The sequence below is a fragment of the Protopterus annectens genome, chromosome 2.part2 (assembly GCF_019279795.1).
Source record: "Protopterus annectens isolate FY-2018-M chromosome 2.part2, PAN1.0, whole genome shotgun sequence".
Taxonomy (NCBI): domain Eukaryota; kingdom Metazoa; phylum Chordata; order Ceratodontiformes; family Protopteridae; genus Protopterus; species Protopterus annectens.
This window is the reverse complement of record NC_056730.1, coordinates 708,780,975-708,805,446: the sequence shown is the minus strand read 5'-3', so window position 1 is coordinate 708,805,446 and position 24,472 is coordinate 708,780,975. Positions and strand designations below refer to the sequence as shown.

Genomic DNA, 24,472 nt, shown 5'->3' with positions numbered 1-24,472 from the left:
GGTGAACTTGAAAAGCCAATGCTGTGTCCCATAAGGCCATTGCATGTCTGCAGAGTGGGTAGGGATGAGTACCTCCCTGCTTGTTTATGTACCACATGACCGTAGTGTTGTCCGTCTTTATCAGTAATTGTCCTGGATGAAGCAGGTCCTTGAAAACTGTCAGGGCATTTTGAACAGCTAGCATCTCTTTTTGATTGATTTGAAGATGCATCTGGTTTGCAGGCCATGTGCCCTGAATACATTTTCCTGCCATATGCCCCCCCCCCCCGGGCATAATCTGATGCATCTGTTGTCAGTGTCTGTCTGGCTGTGCGTAAATTAAATGGCAGACCCTTTTTGTGGTGGCAGGCTTCTGCCCATCATCGAAACTTCTGTTGTAGGCAGGGAATTAGTGCAATTACTGTCGCCAGGCTGTGGCAATGCTGAGTCCAAACACTTTTCAGATACCACTGTAGTTTCCTCATATGCAGTCTGGCATATGGAATTAGTAGAATGCAGGATGCCATGTAACCCAAGGCCTGCAGGATTTTCCTTGCTGATAAGTGGGTTTTTGTTGCCAATTTCTTGAAGTAAGTAGTCAGTTGTTTTTGCTTGTCTGGCGTGAGATAAGCCATCTGCGCAGTTGTACTTAAGCTTGCACCCAGGAATATTACCTCTTGAGAGGGCACTAGTTTTGATTTATTTTCGTTTACTGTGTACCCTAGGGCAATTAGTAATCTTTTTACAAACGCCAGATACTTTAGAAGAGTGTCTTTGTTCTCTGCTTGAATTAGGCAGTCGTCCAAGTAGGGATATATTTGAATTACTTTTTGTCTGCAAAATGCAATTACTGGTGCCAGGCATTTTGTAAAGACCCTGGGTGCAGTAGATAAGCCAAAGGGCAGTGCAGAGAATTGTTAATGCATTGAGCCAGCTGTGAATCTGAGGTATCTTCTGCAAGATTGTCTGATTGGGACATGCAGGTATGCCTCTTTTAAGTCCAAAGTTACGAGCCAAGCCCTCTTTCCCAACATGGGCAGTAGCTGCTGAAGAGTCAACATTTTGAATTTTGAAACATATTTAGTATAGACAGGTCCAGAATTGGACTCCAGGTTTTGTCCTTCCTGGGTACTAGAAAAAGTCTAGAGTAAAATCCTTGCCCCTGTTCTTGTTGTGGTACTTGCTGAATGGCCCTCATGTCCATGAGGGCTGTAATTTGTTTTTGTGCCTCTGCCCATTGATTGTGTGGCAGGTCTGACATGCCCTTTAACCTTGGTAGGGTGTGAAAGTGGAACCTGTAGCCTTGGGACACTATGTTTAGAACCCATTTGTCTTGGGTAACCATTTGCCAATTTGATGAAAAAAGTGCTAGTTTTCCCCCTAAGGGGGCTGTCAAAAGAAAACTGCTTGGAACTGGTAGAAAAAAGTCATTGGGACTGTTTCCTGTAAGGCTGTGATTTGTCTTCTCTGCTTTTGGAGGTAGGGGCACCCCACTGTTTAGGCCTGTATGAGCCTGGGGGCTGAGATTTGCCTCTGGGATGCCTGTATTTGCCTCTTTGTGGTTTGTCTGAGACTGGAAAGGACCAATTTTTAGAAGGCCAGTTCCTGCTAAACCTGGGTGGCTGTACCTGTAAGAAATCCTTGAATGTTTGCATAGATTTTGCTTTATCCTACATTTTTTTCAACACCTCTTCTGCTTTAGTACCAAACAAAGTATCATGCTGTAATGGTGCATCTAATAATTTTGCTTTAACATGATCAGGCAGATTTTGTTCCTTTAACCAAGCATGCCTTCTAATAACAGAACCTGTAACAGTGGCCCTGCAAGAGGCCTCCAGTGAATCATAACCACATTGCAAAGTATGCTTTCCCACTTGTTCAGTTGCATGCAATAAATCCTGCAATTCCTTGTTCTCTGAACATTCAGTATTTGTCAACATTTTCTGTTTTAGTGACATTAAATATTGCTCATATTTAAGCATATGAAATTGACAATTTAAAGCCCTTACAGCCAGTGTGGCAGAAGTGTAATCTTTTTCCCCCCATCTGTCTAGAGCCCTAGAATCCCTATCAGAGGGGACAGGGTTTTTTGCAGTGGAAGCTTTAACCCCCTTGGGACCCTGAGAAATAGTTTCTGGGTCAGCAGCGGGATTTTTATATAGGAATTTATGAGAATCCTGGACCCTGTAGTATCTGTCTGGCTTAGCAGGTGCAGGGGGTAAAGAGTCAGGGGACAGTCCGGACTCTGAAAATACATCATCTACAATGTCTAGGATAGGAGGAATAGCAAGGGGTCTGTGCTGAGGAAGAAGCAGAAAGTCTCTGAGCCTTTTCTTAGACTCAGAATAATCTTTGCTCTCCCAGTGGAAATGCTCCCTCATAGTATGCAGTGTTTCTCCAAAAGAATTGTCCTCAGGAGGAGAGGCTGAAGGAATGAATTCTTCAGCATCAGAATCCTCATAGGGAAACATGGAGTAATCCTGCTCAGAAGAGGAATCAGAGGAAATAGATACCTGATCAGAAGAATCATACTCTGTCTCTTGCCTAGGCCTCTTATCAAGAGGGGGATGGGAGCCCCTGATCAAAGTAATTACGTCTTCGGCCATTTTCAGCATCTGTTTTTTAGGCATGGAAGTCTGAATAGGAGACTGCTGTACTTGTTTCTTTGTCTTTAGAGCTGCTTCAGTCTTAGTCTTTGAAGCTGAAGATGGCTTAACATATAGTTGTGTAGGTCTGAAGACACCCTAAGAAGCCGATGCCTGCTCAGCGGCTCCGGACCCATCTGAGGGATTGATTTCTGAGTGTCCAATACCTTGAGTTTCCAGAGGCCCAGTCGGCTAAACGTGGGAGTCGGTAGTGGCCTGTGGCTCTGAGGTAGCGGGCGCCAGGGGCTGCGAAAGCGCCTCACTGAGCACCGGCGACTGGCCTAGAAGAGGCTTCGTCGTCGGTTATGGACCTCGGATGCCTATTCCTTGTCTTTGTCCTTGCGTTTTTTGTAAACTCCGGTTGTCAGCTGTTCCGCCGGCATTATATAATTAAATCTTCGGCCAAAGTAATGAAATGCTTGATAGTGCATTGGTTGAATCTAGAACAAAATCGACAGCTAGCAATGTTGTGATCAGGACCTAGGCAAGGAATACAGTAAGAGTGAAAATCCTTATGAGGTATTTGCTTCCCACAAGAAATACAATTGTTAACTTTTTCTGACATCGGTCTGGAGCAAGAAAAAAGTTTCCCCAATGGGGTACTTGGCTTTAATGAAGACTTCGGTTCTGAAATTCAGATGTGAAAATCTCAGGAGTCGGCCGACCGGCACTTGCGAACTGCTTTTGCTTCGGGCACCGCGCGGCAAGAAAGACTGAGGAAAATGGCATTGGCTGCATCTTTTATACCCCTGGTGCACTGACGTCAGGGAAGAGGCGACAGCAACCGACGCCGGACCTAGACTTTGGAATTCTGGCCGACTGCGGGTAGCCTGCCAGCAGGATAACCCAAGAGTAATGACTGCAACAGTGAAACACGATGAACATCATGGAACGTTATGGTAGGTACATAACTTCTTTATGTTAAGTTGTCTATCTCGCCTTCGTTTCTTGCTTGTTGGGACAGCGTCCCTAGCACCTACGATCCTGGGCGGCTCACTGGAACAGACTCTTCAGAACAGTGGAACCAAAGTTAGCTCTATTCCTGGAGACCATGTCTAACTTGTAATGATAAATAAAGGTATGAGGATTTGCCCACGTGGCAGCGGCACAAATAGAATCCATGGGCAACCTACACTGGAAGGCTACAAAAGTGGCCAAAGCCCTAGTAGAATGACCTTTTGGTTTGGTAGACAATTCCTTTTTTCTTAGTTGATAGATGAAGGTAATAATGTGAGACAACCACCTGGACAGGGTCACTTTGGAGACTGGGAGACCCTGTTTGCCCTTAGCATAGGAAAGGGAAAGTTGATCCGACTTTCTTATATCCTTCGTTCTATGCAGGTAAATACGCAATTGTCTATGAACATCCAAAAGGTGTAACTTGTATTCTGCCTTGTTGGTGTAGTTAGGGAAAAACACTGGAAGGTCTCTGGATTGGTTTAGATTATTTTCTGAGCAGACTTTAGGAAGGAAGGAGGGATTAGTTCTCAGAGCAACCCTGCCCTTGTGAAAAACTAAGTATGGAGAATGAAAGCTTAGTGCTTGAAGTTCCGAGATGCGTCTGGCTGAGGTAATAGCTACCAGAAAGAGAGTTTTCCATGACAGAAACGTAAGGGAGCAGGATGCTGCCAGTTCAAAAGGGGCATAATCAGGAGGTTAGTACCAAATTAAGGTCCCAAGGAGGAGGGGGATCTCTCACTGGGGGCCTAAGGAGAGCAGCCCTCTGAGAAAAGCTTTACACAGCTTATGAGACATATTTAGATTAGAAAAACCAACATGAAAGTTAGAGATGGCCGCTAGTTGAACCCTGATTGTGGCAGAAGCGGACCCAGAGTGAAAAAGCTCTGTTAGGAACTCCAAGATCTCGTGAACTGGGGCTGAAAAGGGATCTATGTTCCTAGCCTCTGCACAATAAGAGAATAGTTTCCATTTGCTAGCATACATCTTCCTAGTAGCTGATTTGTGAGAGGAGACAATAATTTCACGCACAGCCAGGGAAATGCTGGGAAGCCTGGCTAGGGTTGGAATTGGATCAACCAAGCTGTGAGTTGGAGTGTTTGGCGGGATCGATGCAGCTCTCCTGACTGATGAATCAGCAGGTCTGGAATAGGATCCAGGGTTGCTCGAGGAGGTAACGGTGCAGGAACGGAAACCAAATCTGTCAAAGCCAGTAACGAGCAATGAGGATCATTTTGCAACCCAACGATATCACTTTCTGTATGAGTTTGGGTATAAGAGGGAACGGCGGGAAGGCATAAAGAAGTCCCCGAGGCCAATCGTGGACTAGAGCATCTCTGGGAGGGTGACCGGGAAGCGGTAAAAGGGAGAAGTAGTTGCTGCATTTGGTGCTGAAGGGGGTTGCAAACAGATCGCAGCAAGGCTGTCCCCATTTGCGGAAGATCAGATCCGCAACTACCTGATTCCGACACCACTCGAGGCATGAGAATAGCTCCACTGGGCCTGTCCGCTATGAAGTTGGACTTCCCAGGGATGTGCGTCGCAATCAGAAATCGTTGGGATGAAATCGCCCACTGCCAGAGTCTGAGTGCTTCTTGACATAGGGGGCAGGACCTGGTTCCGCCCTGCTTGTTGATGTACCACACTACTGACATGTTGTCCGTTTGAATTGCAATGGTCCCAGGAGGGAGGGAGTCCTGAAGTGCTTGCAACGCTAGCAGCACTGCTCTCATCTCCAAGACATTTATGTGCAGATGGTACTTGTGAGGCTGCCAAGTGCCTTGGACTGTCCTGCCCTGATAATGCCCCCCCACCCTATCAGTGAGGCATCCGTGGTCACTGTGGCAACCGAAGGGGGCTGGATGAATGGTCTGCCCTAAGACACTAGTGGAGAGACCATCCACCAGGAAAGGTGTCTTTTGCATGTTTCTGTAATCATGATCATGTGAGACATGGGAGCTGTTGAAAGGACCACTGTGTGAAAAGAAGCCACTGAAGGATTCTCATGTGAAAATGGGCCAGAGGTATCAGAAGAATTGCCGCTGCCATAGAACCCAGAGTTTGAAGGATCAACCTGACTTGTACCCTTTTGCATTGCATGAGGATATGAACTTGCTGCTGAATCGAGGCCACTCTGTCTGGCGGTAGCCTTGCGGACATACTTCTTGGATCTAAATCTGTTCCTATATAGGTAATAGATTGACAGGGCAACAAGGCAGATTTTTCAAAATTTATAGTAATGCCTAGCTGGGCACAAATTGCGATTGTATAGTCCCTGGCTTTAAGGAGTTGATGCCTTGTAGTAGCAGTAAGAAGCCAGTTGTCTAGATAAGTAAACACCTGGAATCCTTGACGCCTCAGGTGAGCCGTGACCACTGCCATACATTTGGTGAACACCCTGGGGGCTGTGGTGAGACCAAAGGGCAGAGCTCTGAACTGATAATGACTAGCTCTCAGCCGGAAGCGAAGGAATCTCCTGGAGCGCCTGTCCATCTTGATGTGATAGTACGCATCCTGGAGATCTACTGAGCACATCCAATTGTCCTGACCCAAAAAGGGTAGAATGGAATGTAGCATGACCATCTGAAACCTTGTTCTTTGAACAGACTTGTTTAGTCTGCTGAGATCCAGTATTGGTCTCCAATCCCCTGTCTTTTTTGGTACCAAAAAGAACCTTGAGTAAGTTCCGGATCCGAGTTGGTCTGCCGGGACTTCCTGGATAACTCTTTTTCCTAGCAGTCTTGAAATTTCGATGACTGCTTGGGCCCTCAGATTGGGTGGAACATCTGGAAGGGATTTGCTTGACGGTAGGGGAGGTTGGAAGAAGGGAATTACATAGCCTCCAGATATGATTGATTGTACCCATTTGTCTCATGTAATGGCTTGCCAGGCTTTTGGGTACAGTGAAAGTCTTCCCCCGACTGCAGTGATAAACTTGCCGGGCCTCCTCCGGGTTGGTTCCACTGTATCCGGTGCTCACCAAGCCTTTTGAGCCACCACTGACATTAGTGGATAGAAGGGCGGAGACACCCAGGAGGTGGAAGGGCGGGAACTGAACGCATCCAGGAATATGGATTCGTCCTCAGTAGGGGCTAGGGCAGTCCAGTTCCCCCTCTAAGCATTTCTAGGATGTCCGAAAAGGAAACATCTTCAGAGGGGGATCTTGGGGACCCTTCCGATTCATCCAAATCCGTATCCGAAGTGACAGACTCAGGGGAGTCAATGTGCTTCCTCTTGCACTTCCTCTTCCGAGGGGCCTCCTCTGAATGATCAGGGGAGGCTTCGGAAGAAGAGGAAACACCCAGTGGGGTGCTCTGGAGCATCTGTTCCCCACACTTGGGGTCTGGAGGAGGGACAGAGGTTGACGCAGGCACTACAGGGAACGGAGCCAGTGGGATTGAACGTGGTGCTGACTCAGGGGCCAGTACACTCCTCATGACATCGAAGGAATCCCTGCCATGATGCAAAGAAGGCTCCGGTTCCGAGGAAACCAGAATCCTCCGCACCAAGGGGGATGGCTCCGAGGCCGATGTAGGAGCCGAGCTCACCTGTGCCGAAGCTCCGAAATGGAAAACGGGGTTGGACAAGGGTCCGATGCCACTCGCCCCCATCAGAGCAGACGAGGGAGTCTCGGCACCCAGATCCCTCTACAGAAGGCACCATCGAGGGGATCGGAGCCAATGACGGAACCAAAGGGGAAATAGTTATCGGTGCCGACGGTTCCACGATTCAAACCCCAACAAACTCCAGCTCAGAGCTCAAAGGAGTCGGAGGAGGAATATCAATGGAAGCGGACGGAGCAGACACCTGTTGAGGAGGACTGGATAACATTTTGGCCAGTGCCTGCAACTTCAACAACCTCCGAGAGTCTACAGGACCGAGAGGAGTGGGAGGATCTGTGACTGTGGTTACTCTGCAACAGGGGAGACCGAGGAGCCGAAAGTATAGACTCTAGAGAAGGGGACCTCGGTCTCTTGTGGGTCCAAGACGGCTCCGAAGATACTGGTGGAGCTGACTGGGAGGCAGCCTCCTCAGTTCCAGACGGAACCGAAGTAGTAGGGAATGTTTGGACCAATGACGGCTCCGAGCTGGGAGCAGACGATTTGGTCAGTTTAGGAGATTTAACTGGCTGAGCCTTGGCCGGTGAATCCTGGGGCTTAAGAAGACCCCTTAAGAAAAGCTTATTTTTGTGCTCCTGCAGAACCCTTGGGCTGAATGCGTGGCATACAGAACAAGAGTCCTGCAGGTGCACTGCGCCTAAGCAATAGATGCAAGAAGTGTGCCCATCTATCAGAGACATTTTCTAAAAGCATGAGTCACACTTCTTGAATCCAGACACTTTGGATTCTTTAAACATATCCAGTAGAGAAATGCTACCTTACACTGAAAAGTTTTTGGTCAAAGGCCCTAACAGCAAAAAACTACAGACACTAACCTAACCAAAAACATAACTACAGTCAAGATTTTTTTTTTTTTTTTTTTTTTTTTTTTTTTTTTTAACTAGGAAGCCTCTAACTTAAACGGCTACCTAAGAAGTAAAAGAGAAAAGCTTAAACTAAAAATGCTACTTATAAGTAGAGATAGAAAAAAAAGGAGGGGGGGGAGGGGAAGAATCTCTAATTTAAATGAGTTCTAAGGGAAAATTACAACACTAAAACTACAACAAACTAATTAACGACTATCTTGTCAATTACCTATAATAAAGTACTTTCGTTTTTTAAGCTCTACGTGACTACTTGTCTTCGCTCAGTCCTGCAACTTTGTTTTACTTAATTAACGACTATGTCGAAAACTCTAAACTATCAAAAAAGGAACCCTAATCTGCTAGAAAAGTATAATAATAAACTTACTGGCCTGAGCCAGTAACAACGAACCTCGCAGCTGAAGAGGCAAACGAGATCTGGGGTAGCTAGCACTAGGCATCATGGGATAAGGGGTAGCCTCAAGCCAGTAAACAGCTCTCGAGCTATAGAAGATGGCCGAGTCGGAGCCGAGGGTCGGCTCCGATCCCAACAAGCAAGAAACGAAGGCGAGATAGACAGCTTAACATCAGTAAATATGAATGCCCTTTGTTCAGCAGTAAGCTATTATATGCAGCCAAGCACTTTGTGAAAACCCAGACTGCAACAGCCAAGCCTGAAAGCAATGAGATTAGCTGGCTGTATGATCCTGCTGCCTTGAATCTGATGAAGTACCTGTGGCTGATGTGAAAAAGAATGTGCAGACAGGCAAACTTTACATCAAAAGTAACCAGGACCTAGAGAAAGAGTAGTGGTAATAAGGCCTATTATGTAAACATTTTAAATGTGGACACTTTTAATGAAAATGCTCAAACAAAAAAACTCAATACAAAACACCCCAATCCCCTATTAACTTGGAACAAACACAGAAAACTATGTACATCTTCAAAATATGAAGTTTACCCTTCCAGAAGGGAACAAGTGCTCCAAATTGACAGCTGTACCTACACGCATTATCTACCCTAAAATATTTACTGATGTTAAAGCAAATGCTACAGCCTGTACTCCCCACTTATACCGACTGCTGTCTGATCTTTTCACATTTCTCTTCCCCTCCCACATATGAAAAACAGCTTGTATAATTTCAGAAAACATTACCTTTTAGCCTTAAGAAAAAGTGCACTGACTATCTTTAAATAAAACTAAATTGTATACCGTTCTATTAACTCCATTAAAGTATTAAGGCTGCTAGGGTTGCTTGTTTCCTCTTATTCACTTCCTGTAATTTCAAGTTTAATTTTCTCACTGAACTGCTTGCCATTGTAGTACCTTTAAATTTTGCATTTCCCTCAAAAAATACTCCGAATTCTCAAGATTACCTGCTTTCACCTACAGAGAGCTTTGTCTCCATGGAAATCTACTCAGCAAGGAGTCTTTGTAATTTTTACATGGAAAAGAACGCACAGCTGTAGACATCTTGACTCCACTGAATATTTGCCAGTGGAAAACAAACAAGTTAATACCTTGGCAGTTGTAAGAAGCATAGCATTTTCATGACGTTCACTATTTGGCTTTATTTTTAAAGCCTACAAGCTTACAAAAATCACCTGCTACAGCTTACGCCAAATGTTGCAATGTAGGCATTCACCCTTGTAAAAATAATGAGAAAACATTCTAATTCTACATATAACGTAATCAGTGGACTTTTATACCCCAACCTCACAGCATACGAGCATTAAGCTTGCTTCTGTCCAGACTTTTTTCTCGCTATACTGTAAAACCTCTATTTATTACAACTAAAAATGTACTAGTTTACTTTCATTTCTTTACCACATACAACAGTCTCTGAAATAAAAAGACCTCCCCACACTGACTACACAAAACTGTTTTACTGTATATAACATGCAGTTTATAATCATGAAGTGTTTTATACAAATACAAAGAACAAAAATTATTTTACTTACACTTGGTTTCCCCCTTTTATATATAATGATATAAAGTGTGGCATATGCATTACAGTCCATCCACAAGTTTGACAAAGTCAACAGAAGTCCAGTGTTTTTTAGCCACTTCTTATTGCAAAATCATATTTTGCAAACATGAAGAGATGATTTATAGCCTTCCATTTATTCATTAATTTCAAAGTTGCTGGTGTTTTTTCTAACCATCTTCCAACACCGAACTCTGGTTCATGTCCAATGTACTGTTGATTTTTTACCCAACGTCTGTGATTTATTCTGTCTCTCCAGCATTTTCCTTTGGAACACTAGAAAAGGTTTCACTGGCCAAGTCTCACTACCATCAGAAGAAAAATCTTGATGAGTGGATGGGAAATAGGAAATACACCCCGGGGATCACTTCTGTCTCTCTGCTCAACAGTGGCACAGGAAAATAACTTTCTTGGGTGGCGTAAGCCAGGGAACCTTGTTGGCTAGGCTTGCGTAGACCCTTGGGCCGATAGCCTAGTACCTACCCTATGAACCTATGAGAAGCAGAGTCCCTTTCTGCTTGCTGACTTGCTTTTTGTTGTATAAACTTTTTTATTTCCTCCTTAGCCTGTTTTTGATCCTCTGGGGGGAAAAAAAAAAAAAAAAAAACCTTTGAAGACAGCTGGCTACTGCAGCTTGAATCTCACACCTGCCTCTCAACATTCCCTGACTGCTGGGATAAATTTGCTTCTCTTCTGCTTGGTGTACAGTGAATAATCATTTTCTGCAAACACTCTGTCTCCAGTTTTTAAAATGTTGCCCTTCTGCCACAATTTTGTTAGGATTAACTCTTTCGACTGGTATGACTGCATCTTTATTAATATAGGTCTTGGCTGCTTTCTCATGGCCAGGTTAGGAGCATACACTCCATGTGCCCTTTCAATTACATTCTGCTGTGGAACACCAGTCTAATTGCTTATTTGCACTTTTATAAAAGCAATACAAGCTGTTCCTTCCATTTTCTCTGATATTGTAGAAAATTTCAGGTTTACTCTGTTCTACATCTTGTAATGCTAGTATTATTTAAACTGTTATTGAAAAACCTTATATTTAGACGGCTTTTTCTTCATGTCGGCCTCTGAGTTTTGCAATTTTATCAGTTCATCTAAATGGCTAGTTAAAGATTCTTCTATGTTTTCTAGCCTTTTGTGTTTGAATTGATATATTCCTTCAACATTTCATTTATTTTAATCATCTCTGAGTACATTTGCTTCATTTCTCCCCTAAATTACTAGAAGCCATCTTTTGAACCAAACCTTAAGTTTGAACTGGTTTCTGAACAGCTGCAGGATTTTCCCACACAATGTTTTCTCTTCACTTTTTCTGATTGATTTTCAAGTTTTCCAAATTTCTTCTTTGCTGGCATCCAGTAAATTAATTTTACCAAAAATTCTGGAGCACTTGGAGGATATAAGGAATCATAATTTGCATAGTCTGGTGGCAGAACATTCTAGTAAAATGATGGGGGTTCAGATGCAGGTTTCTTTTTGTGTGTGTTGGCACAACCTTTTCTTCCCAGGGGAGGTGACCAAATTGACCAAATAAATTAATTGAGCTAGAGATGAAAATGATATAAAATTATAGAACAATGTCCCAAAGAGGTTTGAATCAGGAAGCAAATGTTAATTTTTAAATTTAAATACATAAGTAGTTTATATTTTTTGTACTTTTTTGTATGTAAGTGAACATTTAATAGTCAAGTATTATTGCTTAATTGGTTGTTTAATTGTTTGATTAATTTGGTTTGTACCTGTATAACAGTAGTGAATCCAGATGTGAGGTCAGATCCTGTGAAGGTGAATGGTTGAGGTACCAGATTGGTAAACAAAGTTGGTCTGAACAATTTGGAGTTATTTAAATCCCTGACAGACCCTGTAATCCTTTAATATGTGCAGTGTGCCTAAACAAAACGGATGACAAATACTGAAGCCTTTGTGGGGAATCTGTACCTCACAAGAACATCTACCTTTTTTAGCTCTTGACACAACCTAATGCACAGCCAGATGTCTGACTTACAAATGTTAAAAGACAATCAAACTCCCAAACAGAATAGCAGGATCTAAGGGAAAATCTCCAATTGGGTAATTAAACAATAATCATCATCCTTAAGGATAATATCCCTCAACCACATGGGCCCACTGGACACAACCTTTTCAGGGGTGACCCAGTAGCAATGTCTAGTTAAGCAACTTGCTCAAGGTCACACAGCAGGAAAATGAGGGTTGAGACAATCAAATCCTGTACCATAGGAACTACAGCTCTCAGCCTTAACCCTCTGTGCCAACTGCTAGACCAATTATCTGTCCTAAGCAGAGAGAAACATTCCAGAATATAGATATAATGCAAAGCTGATGCATACACTGTGAACTGTGGTGAGAAAGATCTAAAATGGCAGAGGCGGCCACCTGTTTTATATAGGGGGATTCCTGACATCCCAGATGGAAGTATGTTGGCTATGCCTGATGGGAAGATGTACAGTGCTCTGGAAGTTGGGCCAGACACTGAAACGTCTTCCTCTGAATTCCCAGTAGTCAGGACTACTACAACAGTGATGTAACACAGAGCATTTGACTTCATCTCTAGGACAATTATGTGGAAAGAGGAATGATTTATTTACATTTGCTTACTGGGAAAGTCTGACTGGGAATCAAATGACTCCTTTTCTGCAGACACCTGGGAAGAAAAGCTCAAAACAAAAAAGAATATATGTAAGCATAACATATTTTACAAAACTATTGTGTGACCATATTAAAAAAAATAACGGAAAACATATTAATTAAAATAGCAGTATAACGTAGTGCAGCCTGCCAAATGTACTGCTCTTCCATCCAACCACTGGGCTGATGCATCTGTGGCAATTACTCATGTGGATGTGATTATAGGAAGGGAATTCCACATGTAAAAACTGTCAATCTCAATCTACCACTAAAGGCACCGCTTGCATGTTCTGCAAGGCTAAACTCATGTAACAAAAGGTTTGATACCACAGACCATTATAATCTGAGTATCCACTGCAGCATCCTCATGTGGAGTTTGGTGTAGGACACCATCAGGATGGATTCTGCCATTAGACTCCAAGCTTTGAGGCACTGATGTGCCAAGATCTTGCTGGAGCTTAGCATGACAGACTACGGACATAAGAGACTATACAACCCACTGGAAAATGCACTCTGCAAATAGCAGTGTCCAGGCAGCAGCCAATAAATGGGAGAAGGGGAGATTGAGTCAGATGTGACCATGCAAAGTTCACAATGATACCTAAACAGTAGAACATTCTGATTAACGTACTCCTTGGTGACAATACCAGAAATGAAAGAGCAGCTAAGAGCTAGCTGTCTAGGTATGCGAAAATCTTGACTGTCACTTCTGGTGAAGTCCTAAACTCCAATGCATATGGTGAAGACCCTGAGGGCAGACATAATATTAAATGTAAACATAAGGAACTCACTAATGACTGGCTCCCCTGGAAGAAAAACTCCTTCATGATTCTTGTTGATCCTGATGTGGAGGTAAGGGTCTTGGAGGTCCAAACAGCACACCAAGTCTCCTTCTGACAAGCACAAACTGACTGAACCATGAACACATGAAAGGTTTTCCTGCTGATAAAGGTATTTTAGACAACTTAGATCCCAAACTGTTGCAAGGCCTTTCATTTTTCTTTGTACCAAAAGGAACAAAGGCTAAAATGCTAACTCGTTCTGGTTTGGTGGAACATTCTGGATGACTCTCTTAATAAGGTTGAGCACCTCCCTCATAACAGATCTTCTGATGGATGGGATGTCGGGCAAGGGAAGAAACAGTGGTATAAGATGACTTTTGAAAGTAATCTTGTACCCTCTGGAGATCACTGTCCTTATGTACCCGTCTTGTGATAATGTTCGATGCACACAAGATGGAGTGATATATGCCCCAAGACTGCCTCCAGAGTGGGACTGCAAGGCAACACCTCAGGGCTGTTGTTCTGTTGCTTGCCTATGGGGAAGTTATAGTTTTCTAACTTTAACATTAACATTAACCATGCTTAAAGCTGCCATGTTAAGTTTCGTCCAAATTTACTATTCAGTGGTACTGCTGTATGCCCATGCCTAAGCTACATCTGCTGCTGGCTCCTTTGCATCCTCAAAAAAAGGGACATTAAGACAGCTGAAACTATGTCCACAGTTGAGAGAGTTGTGTCCTCCTTTTCCATATTATCCAAGTATTACAATTTTGACACCACACAGATCATGAAAAAGTGTGTCCAACATAAAGGCTGCCATGGTGTCCTCAGCAAAGCCCATCAGACACAGCCATGCATGCTGGCACAAAACACTGCTGGATCCCACAGCTCTGGCAGTACTGTCTACTGTACTACAGGGAATACGTATGATGTTGGGTCATATCAGAGGCAGCTGTGGACTGGAACACTAGTTCATCTTTTATGTGCTCAGCTGACAACCCTCTCTATCATATGGTCACCTTATTCGTGACACCATGCTTTAAAGCAACCATATGAATAACACAATTCAGAGCATTTTTACAGCAGAGGTTGCAGACATGTACACATTTCTCTAGCCTATCACACAGGATTCCTTATCTAGTAAGAAAGGACTAGGTTCTGGGATGTGGAGCCTTTTTGATTACTGCCACAACTAGGGTATCAGGCTTGGAAATCTTACACTAAAAACCCGCCTTTTGCGGGATAATGTACAGAGCCCGACTTTTTAGAGTCTGAAGACCCCATACTGATGTATTCCCAAGTCACTTTAGTCATCCTTCAGGATATCCAACCAAAGGAAGAACCACCCAAGACGACTACTGAACACACATATTAAGCCTGTTGGTGACTACGCTATGAGGAGACTACTTGGTCAGTGGGCCATCTCTTCCATTGTCCTGTTAGTTTCAAGTACTTCCAAAACTTGAAGTCATCTATGAGGGATATGTTGAGAAAGTTAATTTCCTACTCATTATCTACATCTGCAGTGGAATACTCTGGAGTAGAGAGAGAGAGGCACTTATTTTTACAACTGTCTTTCATGAGTTTCTTCTTGGGGTGATCTGAAGAACATCAAGAAACCCAATGTTCTGCAGGTATTTGGTGGGAGGTTCCTGAGGTGCTGCTGCCTCTTTGACCCACTCTTAGGGGGCAGACTGGACAGCCAAAGACTAAAGTTTAGACTCATTCCAGCAGAACAGCTGCCATTACTGGGGCTGGGATATTTGGGATTGATGGGAACCACTGCAAGGTTGTTTGCTTCTTTGACATCAACTTTGATATTGACAACACGGACGTCAACAGACTCAATGCCAAAAACTCTATCTAGGTTGGGCTTGACATCAGCTCCGACAGCCTGATACCCTGGCATAAGCATTAAAAGTAGCAGTGGCATCAAAGAGTAAAGGCATCAATAAAACTAATGTTGCAGTGATACCAAACACTAGAAACGTAGACACTGCTACATACGGTTCTAAAATTTAAACAATACTTCATATCACTGTAGTCTCTGATATCTAGACCAACACAGTCAGAGTAGAAGTTTGCATCCTGAGAACCGATACTAGATGAAGAAAGTGTAATAAATGACAGGAAAATGGAAGCAACTTAAAATGTAGTAAATAACAAGAGTAAGGCTTCTGATATCAGGATCAATACTGTCAAGAGTACTGGTAGGCATCCTCAGGACTGAAACCAGACGAAACAGTGGTAACAGATAAGAAAATGGAATGGACTTACCAAAGCCAAAACCTTCCAAAGAGCCAAACCGTCAACATATTACTTACGCCTATGGGATGAGGATACAAAATGGGTGTATGAGCATGAGATCCTCAGACTCTCCCAAAGCCAGGAGACAGTGAGACACCACAGAAAAGGAAACATAACAGGTAAGTCAGCCAAGAAGAGGGGCAGTAGAAAATGGCTCCCCCTTAGAAGGCAAGAAAACAGAGGAAATACCTACACAGAAAAAAAAGATGTAAAGTTAGGGTTGGGAGGAACACTACAACTCTGATTAGTGGGACACCTATTGTTATGGTAAGGTCTTGCACAACTGTTCTACATCTTTTCTTAGGTAACTGCTGCAGTATGCCTAACTGTTATGTGATTCCCAAAGTTTAATATTAAAGAAAGGATGGATGGATCAGGCATAAGGGAACCTGCAATAAATCCAGCAAGACCAGGTATGGCAAAAGAGGCTTTGGATCTTGAGAAAGCATCCATATTTAGTGAAAGCGTGCAAAAAAGACCAAAAGCTCTAGTGGAACATGCTTTAACTGGAGAAGATAAGGATTTAACATGGTGTATGTAACAAATGGAAAAGGATTTAGAAATTCAGTTAACAGTTTGCTTAGATAAGTGTTACCCAATTTGGCTTCCTGGATGGAAATAAAGAGCTGGTCACTTTTTCAAATGTCTTTGACCTTAATCCAAATAAAATCTGAGCTCCTTGTGCATATTCTGAGAATGAAGGATTTGTTCACCCTTGCACTGAGGGTTAGGAATAAAGGTGTGAAATTTTATTGCCTGGTTGAAGGACAACTCATTGACTACCTTAGGCATAAAGGAGGGATTCGTTCCCAGAGAAACCCTGTCCTTATTGAAAAAATAAGGAAAGGAAGGGAAGCCAAAAGAGCTTAAAGATCAGAAACTCTTAACTGAAGTACGGGCCACATACAAAATGGGTTTTCCATGTACAGAATTTGAGAGAAGTGGAAGACGCTTTCAAAATATGGCTGAGTAAATTTTCCCAAGACAAAGTTTAGGTCTCAAGAAAGAACAGCTTTCGTGGTGGGTTCAAGTGAAGGATGCCTTTGAGAAACTGCTTTACCTCAAGCACAGAAAGCAAAGATGGATCTAGAGGCAATCATGCAGAAATGGCATTATAAATATGACTTCATAGTACAGAAAGCTAGATGGTCTCTTAATAGCTCATACAAATGAGAGAACAGTGGGACCCCTGTTTGAGTAGGGCTCAGTTTATTAGCTTGACACCACAGGCAGTAAAACTTTTCCATTTGGATATACAAGGCTTTCTAGTGGCAGATTTCTTGCCTCCTGAAGAATCCGTAGCATGCCCTAGAAAACTGGTGTCTGAAAGGGATCAGAATATCATCCACACTGTCGGGTTGGGAGATAAGAGGCTGGGATGAAGCAAAGAGCCCTTGTTTTGTGTTAGTAAGTCCAATCTGTAGGGTAACTTGCGGTGATGACCTTGGCTAGATATGAGACGAAGGGGGGAACAATGCTGTCTGAGCCAAAAGGGAGTCTCCAGCAAGATTTTTGGCTTGTCCCTCTGGATCTTTAACAGAACATTTAGGATCAGAGGAAGAAGGCTGAAGGCACAAAGAAAGCTTCCCTCCCAAGGAAAGGACAAAGCATGCATCCAGCAGGCCTGAGGGCAAGGAGTACTGGAGAAAAACAGCTGGAGCTGCTTGCTGTGAATAGAAGCAAATAGATCTACCTGTCGGATACTCCATTTGTGGACTTTGTCTAAGACCACCTCAGAGTTCAACATCCACCTCTCAGGGTCTTACCTAGATATACTTAGAAAATCCACCAAGACACTGTCCTGGGAGGGAAAGTAAACTATGTGGAGGGACACATTTCATTTTATAGCCCGTTCCCAAGTTAGACCAACCAGTCTGCATAACTGAGAAGATATGGTCCCCCTCCCTGCTTGTTTATATACCACAAGACTGTTGTGATGTCTGTGAAGATCCTGAGGGGACCTGGAAGTCCATGAGTGGGAGAGGATTTGCAGGGCCTAAATTAATGCCCTTATACTTTTCACATTTACATGCTCATCCCTTTAATTTGGGGTCCCTTGACCTTGCACTCTTAGGGAACCTGTCCATGCCCCTCAAGCTAGATTTGAAGCATGTGTGTGTAGGTTCTGTGAAGGAACAAGCTGGTTTGAAAGAAGGCACCCCAATGGGGCATTTATCTGAGTAGGTGAAGGCAAGAATTATATCACCGATCACACGAAATACAGACTGATGGGTGCGAGATCTACGTTCAGATTGGTAAGAAGAGTCTGACAATCTCACATTCATATGCCCACTTGTGTACCCTTATGCCCACAGGCTTAGGTCATATTGTCGGACATATGTCTCTATGAAAGGTGTTGTTAATTTTGGTATCCCAGCCATACGATCAGGTTTGTTAGGGATATAACTCAAAAGTTCGGAGTACAGCAGCAGCAGTGATCTACGGAAGGGCATCACTCCTCTGTGTCTGAGTTAATGGAGTAAACCACATACCTTCAGATTGCCCCAAACTTTAAAACATTACCTCTAATTGCCCATGCATGTTAAATGGCAGAGATAGAGACACTGGCTGACAGATTTAGAAGACAGAAATTTGTGTTTAAGGATGGTGAAACTGATTAAGACTTTTGACTGCCTAGGGAAAAAGCAAATGTTGCAGCAGCATCTTTGGTCAATGAGAATCGTTTAATTAAACAACTAGGCTGCAGTCCTTCTATTCTTTAAAATAGATTTAGAGAACTGTTGACAAATAAACGCATGTAAAAACTGTGAAAATCCCTTGACAATACAAGCACTTCATGTGCCAGTCTTGGATAGGAAAGTTCCTCTTAAAGGCACAGAGATAGAAATTAGCTTTTTCCTGTTGATCTGAACAGGGCCTAGACCCAAAACAAACACTCATGATACAAAAACAATTATAGGGAAAATCCTAAAAAGCTTAATGTATATATAAAGTGCAGAAATAAATCTATTTTTCCATTCACAAAAACCTGAAGCGTTCTCACAGTAAGTTAAAGGGCAGTCTGGGTCCATTTTTCCTTATAAAAATACTGAGCCACAATGGAGACATGGAGACTTGGTACCACAGTGCATTATGGGATAAGGGAGAGGGGTACAAGGCAACACAGGAAAGTTTTACTTGCCAAGCAGTCCTGATGCCTGCTAGCTTTAGTCCCACTATTACATAAGATGGGTTTCCTGTTATCGTTCCATGTTACTGCAGCACAAGATGTGGGAATGGTGCTGAGTATAACAACAAACAAATACAAAGGAAACTGTTGGAAATCATCTAACAAGGCACTGCCTGCAAAGTGCAAGTGTCCTGTCTTACAAGGTATGTAAATGTAGTCTTCGTCATATTGCTCAGGGGTCATTCTTGAGATCACAAATGCTCTCACTTCCAGTAGTACATTCTTCAGCGTAAGTTCTTGTCCTGAAAATAAACACATTCTCTTTACCTTTTATTATGTTTTATCCTATCTAAAAGGATGCTTTTTCCTTGTCGTTGAACAGATGCAGACATTCAAGATAATTTTCATGTTTCTCCTTTCCTGCTTCTCACACAGTCTCCTTCCTTTTGTCAGAAATAATCTCAACTTCTTTCTTGCCAGTATTCATGTTTTTCAATCTGCTTAAATGCCTTTCCAAAAAGATTTGACTTAAGCTTTAAGGTGCCTTATTTTAGATACATTAACTACAGCCACCATACAATTCACATTTTTGTGTTATGTGCTACCTTCAAACAAACAATAAATATGGAAAACATTCGGTGCTATATGCCTGCCACGCTCACACTTGTTTGCTAACCTTGTTATGAGATGACAACAATATAGACATTAAATTTGTACTGTACATAACATTATCAAACATGAATGACGTGCATCTCAGTATGCCATAATTTCTTATACATGGGTGATGTGTGTTTGTACTCTCATTTACTTTAGTAAATGGCTTGTATCAATCTGTCATAAAAAAAAAAAAAAAAAAAAAAAAAAAAAGGGCAAAAGGCAAGTAAAACTTCTATATGCTACAACACATATAGGGTGACAGAAGTACAATTACCTAGAAAAACTGAGTGATGACTGTCAAAGATGAATGGAAAAAACTGATGGATTTTAGTGCTGAAATATTAGCCCTGAAGAACAGACAATTTTTAGTCATTGCTCTGGTTTATATTTCTGTGTAACCATTTTACATAATAAAATGTAGTTTTACATAGTCATTCTTACAGGACTGCATCCCATGAACTGACGCTAGAATTTAAGAGTTATCTATATTATAATGGTACCTTAAATGGTGCCAGTATCAGTAAAGGAATAGACATATAAATTGCATTTTAAAAACTTAACTATAAACAACTATATACCTGTACTAACTGCAACTGATGCATGACTAAAGACATGTTAATGCTGTTCAATTCTCCGCTGGGAACCATTATGCCAGAGTCTGCATATTCCATCTGTGTTGACTTGGACTTTTTGTTAAGTGCTGCAGTTTCCTCCTACATCCAGAAGTCATGATGTAGGAGAACTGGAGATCTTCCAAACTATTTGTAGCTCTATGTGTGTGTCTCTCTCTCTCTCTGTGTGTGTGTGTGTGTGTGTGTGTGTGTGTGTGTGTGTGTGTGTGTGTGTGTGCGTGTGTGTGTGCGTGTGCGTGTGTGTGTGTGTGTGTGTGTGTGTGTGTGTGCGTGTGCGCGTGTGCGTGTGTGTGTGTGTTATTAGTTTTCTGTCTTGGGCCCAATGAGTGACTAGACAGGCTCCATCTAGGTAACACTGAACTCCATAAAGTGGGCAATGGAAAACAAATTATACATTTATCAGTGAAAGCCTGGGTAGACTGCAGGACTAAGGATGCGATCAAGTAGAATTAAAGAACTAGGAAAGGGGCATAAGGGCCACCTCTTATATACTCCCATCAAAAAGAAAGGCAAAGGTGTAGGAGGTGATGCTACATAAAACTAGTCATAGAATACACATTGCTGGCATTATGAGAACCATAGTGAGAAATTGATTCTATGAACTATATGCTGCATTAAGCATCTTTGCAAGATAGAGTGTCCTTAAGATAGGAGTTTGCTAAAAAAAATGGTGGTTAAATATTATTACTTACTTATCTTTGATTTCAAAGCGTTCATGCAGCCACCGTCTCAAAAACATCTGCTCTTTTGGAATATCCTTTAAATCAACACGCTCAAAGTAAATATGCACTTTTGGGCACTCGTTACATAAAAATTCTGCCAATATGAAAAAGTTTAATGTAATAATTAAAAAGCTTCCGAAACAAAAACATTTTTTTGCTTTAACTACCAAGTACTATAACATGTTTATATTTTTCAGAACTACTTTTACACAGCAAGCTATTTTTCTGGCAAAATAAGAGCAAAACAATTTAGGTAATAATATGGTTCCTTCTTGAGATAAAAAAAAAAAATCAAATGTTATCTTCAATTTTTTTCCAAAACAGCCTTCAGTATGTTAATAACATAACATGTTAGGTTGAGCAGTGTGGCAAAATAAGTATATGCTGCAGATGCATTAAAAGTACAACTGAGTGCAGTTAAATTCATTTGCAGAATTCAATAGATTCTCCATAGCACAGCCTGAAGTGCTTTCTGTTGGTTTTACAAATCAGAATTAAACATGACTTAGAATAAATTACATGGCATCTGCTGCTATGCATGAGAGATCAAGGCAACCTTATTGCAAAACTGCCCTGCACTCACCAGATGAAACTTTCTACTAAGTTTTGTTAGCCTGCCTCCTCCTATCAGTCTCTCTTTTTGTCTGTAAAGGATCCACCCTCATCAGTGATGTAGGAGGAACAGCTAAAGTGGAAATGTCAAACTCTCCCTATTTGGTTCATTTCCACCACTCCAGAACACTGTCCCAGAGTCTGTGACTCAGGAGAGTGATTCTGTCCATGAATACATAACCCCATTATCCACTAGGTACTTCTCATGAAAAAACAGGAACTCATTCCTAAAAATATCTGATGAGCCTTTCATGAGGCTAGGCAAGCTAATGGGCTTCCAAGACACCAAACGCGTAAGAAGTCAGCAGCAGAAACAGAGTATATAGACATCCTAGAAACCAAACTCAAGCAGGTTTCTATTAATTTCTTTGGGAAAAACTGAAATCAGCAAGTTTGGATGGTTTCAGAAAAGCTCCCAGCCAAGGCACAAAGTTCAAAAAAGGCTCATCTCTTTAATTTAAGTACTCCATTTTGGGACAATATCCCACACTACCACAGAAGATGCAGCAGCTTTATCGGTTCAGTAACCTGTGTTCAGAGAATAAATCCAAACAAAGTCTAGAGCACTACAAGATAGGAAATAAATAAATGAAAGTTATGTACTTACCTTAATGACAGATTTATGTGGTCGGTTTCCATCTGGTTCAACTTGTAGGTTATCAGATATGACTCCTATCCAATGCTAACCTTTCCTAAAAGACTTCAAGTCTAGAAGTTCTCGTCCTCTACCAATAATACCTTGCTCCCAGTATATACCTCAGATTGAGTATGCCCCCCACACAGATATGAAACATGAAGAAATACAGCAGGATCTTAAAAAAGCACCCAAAGGGGACAAACCCAGACAGCTTGGTCACCCACTGCTCTGGTCAGTATAGCCCAAAAGGAGGAAGACAGGAGGTAGGGATGGTTGAACCTAACAAAAGCAGACAACACTGGCTCTACTGTTATGGTAGGTATATAACTTTTATATCTGATGTGGTGTTTTGCATCTGGCTTCAACCTATGGGACAAAGCCACTGCCAGGTATCATCCCAGAGAGGCCTAGGAGAGAGCATGCCAAAGAATGGTGGAACCAAACAAGGCTCTGGACCTCAACTGCACTTCAAATCTGGAATGGGACATAAACATGAGTACTAGCCCATGTAGCAGTGGCACAAATGTCATCAACAGCTCTGGAGAAAAAAAAAGATGTAGAAATGGCCACTGCTCTGGAAGAATGCTCTTTAGGTTTTGCTGGCAAGGACTTCCCTTTCACTTTATATCTAAAAGAAATGCAATCAGACAGCCATTTGGATATGGTCATTTTCGACACTGACCTGCCCAGCATGGCTTTGGAAAAAGGGACAGCTGATCTGATTTTCTAAAGGCTTTAGTTCTGTCTAAACAGAATTTCAATTGTCGATGAATGTCCAGACAATCATAGCTGGCCTTAGGCATAGGACAACTAGGTAGCTGCCTAGGGCGCCACTCTGGCAGGGGTGCTTTTTCTGTGTTTATTTGGTGTAGGTAGACCAGGATGGGGGGCACCAGGTGGTGTGTGGGGGGGCGTGGAGCCCTTTTGCCTAGGGCACCAGTTAACCTAAGGCTGCTCCTGCAGACAATGGAACAAATATTTACCCCTACTGTTAAAATTCAGAAGAAAAAACAAGCAAGTGAATATGCTGATTCAAAGTGGACTCTAAAGCTACCTAAGGCAAGAAGGAGGGGTAAATCCTAAGAATAACCCCATCCTTGTGAAAAATCAGATAAGGAGGTACCGAGGATACAGCCTACAGCTCTGAAACCTGCCTAGCTGAATTAACAGCCACCAAGAAAACGGTCTGCCAAGATGGTAACTTTAAGGGAACAGTGGCTAAAGGCTCAAAATGAGGGCCAGTTAACACATGCAGCATAAAAGGCAAATCCCAAGGAAGGATGGAATTCTGAATGGGGGACTCAACAAGAACATATCCCTCAAGAAAGCCTTAGAAATCTTCAGAACAGCTAGTGGGGTGCTATCTCTGCCAATGTAAAAATTCAAAATAGCTGCCAGCTGAACCTTGACAGTGGAAGAGGAAGAGCTCAACCCAGATTGAAAGAAGTCAGCTAGAAAGTTCAGAACATCAAGAGAAGCTGAAAGATCTCAACCCTTAAACGGAGCCCAAACTGCAAAACGTCTCCACTTACTAGTGTAGTTCTTCTGAGTAGAGGGTTTCTGAGAAGAGGATAAAGTATTGATAACTTTGTCAGAGAGCTTGGGGTTCCTGGCCATCATGGGAACTGGACAAACCATGTGGTCAATTTTAGGGTATGAAGAATGGGTCTTTGCCAGATGAGAAAACAACCCTGGAATGGAAGTGAGGACCCATGGAGGATGCTGAAGATGAGGCCACAAAAACAGGAACCAGACTTGACAGGACCAGGGCAGGGTAAAGGGAACCACAGTCATTCTGCAATGGACTGCTTTCTGAACAAATTTTGTTATGAAGGGTGTAGGCAGATATACGTGCAGAAGATCTGAGGCCAAGCATACAGTACAGTGTGCCTTGGTGACTCTCCTGGGGGGACAGGGATGAGGGGGCAGGGGATGAAAACTGCTGCAATTCTTGTTATACGAGGTGGCAAAAAGATCACAGCAAGGGTGCCCCAACATTAGAAAATCTGAGCTACTACTTCTGGATTCAGGAACCACTAAAGAAAAAGTGAAGAAAAAGAAGAATGCTCCTGCTTAAACTTTCCACCAAGATGCTAGACATCTCCAGGATGTGCGCTGTAATCAGAAACAGCTAAGAGGATTTCATCTAAGGCTACACTAATGGCTTCTTGACAGAGAGGATAAGACAGAGTTCCATCCTATTTGTTCAGGTAGCAAACCACAGAGACATTGTCCATTTGAACTTACATCACACCCTTGGGGAGAAAAGGTCCTGAAAGGCTTGCAATGCTGGGAGAATAATTTCCA

The 24,472-nt window shown here is 42.5% G+C and overlaps 1 protein-coding gene across 1 annotated transcript in view; it reads right to left on the bottom strand.

The window, feature by feature from the left end:
- LOC122795777 (1-acyl-sn-glycerol-3-phosphate acyltransferase epsilon-like) overlaps positions 1-24,472 on the bottom strand; it is an 800,499-nt gene that overhangs the window by 101,269 nt on the left and 674,758 nt on the right. The window contains exon 7 of the mRNA XM_044064106.1: positions 20,887-21,010. Coding sequence (XP_043920041.1) covers positions 20,887-21,010 — 124 coding nt within the window. The remainder of the gene's footprint in view (positions 1-20,886; positions 21,011-24,472) is intronic.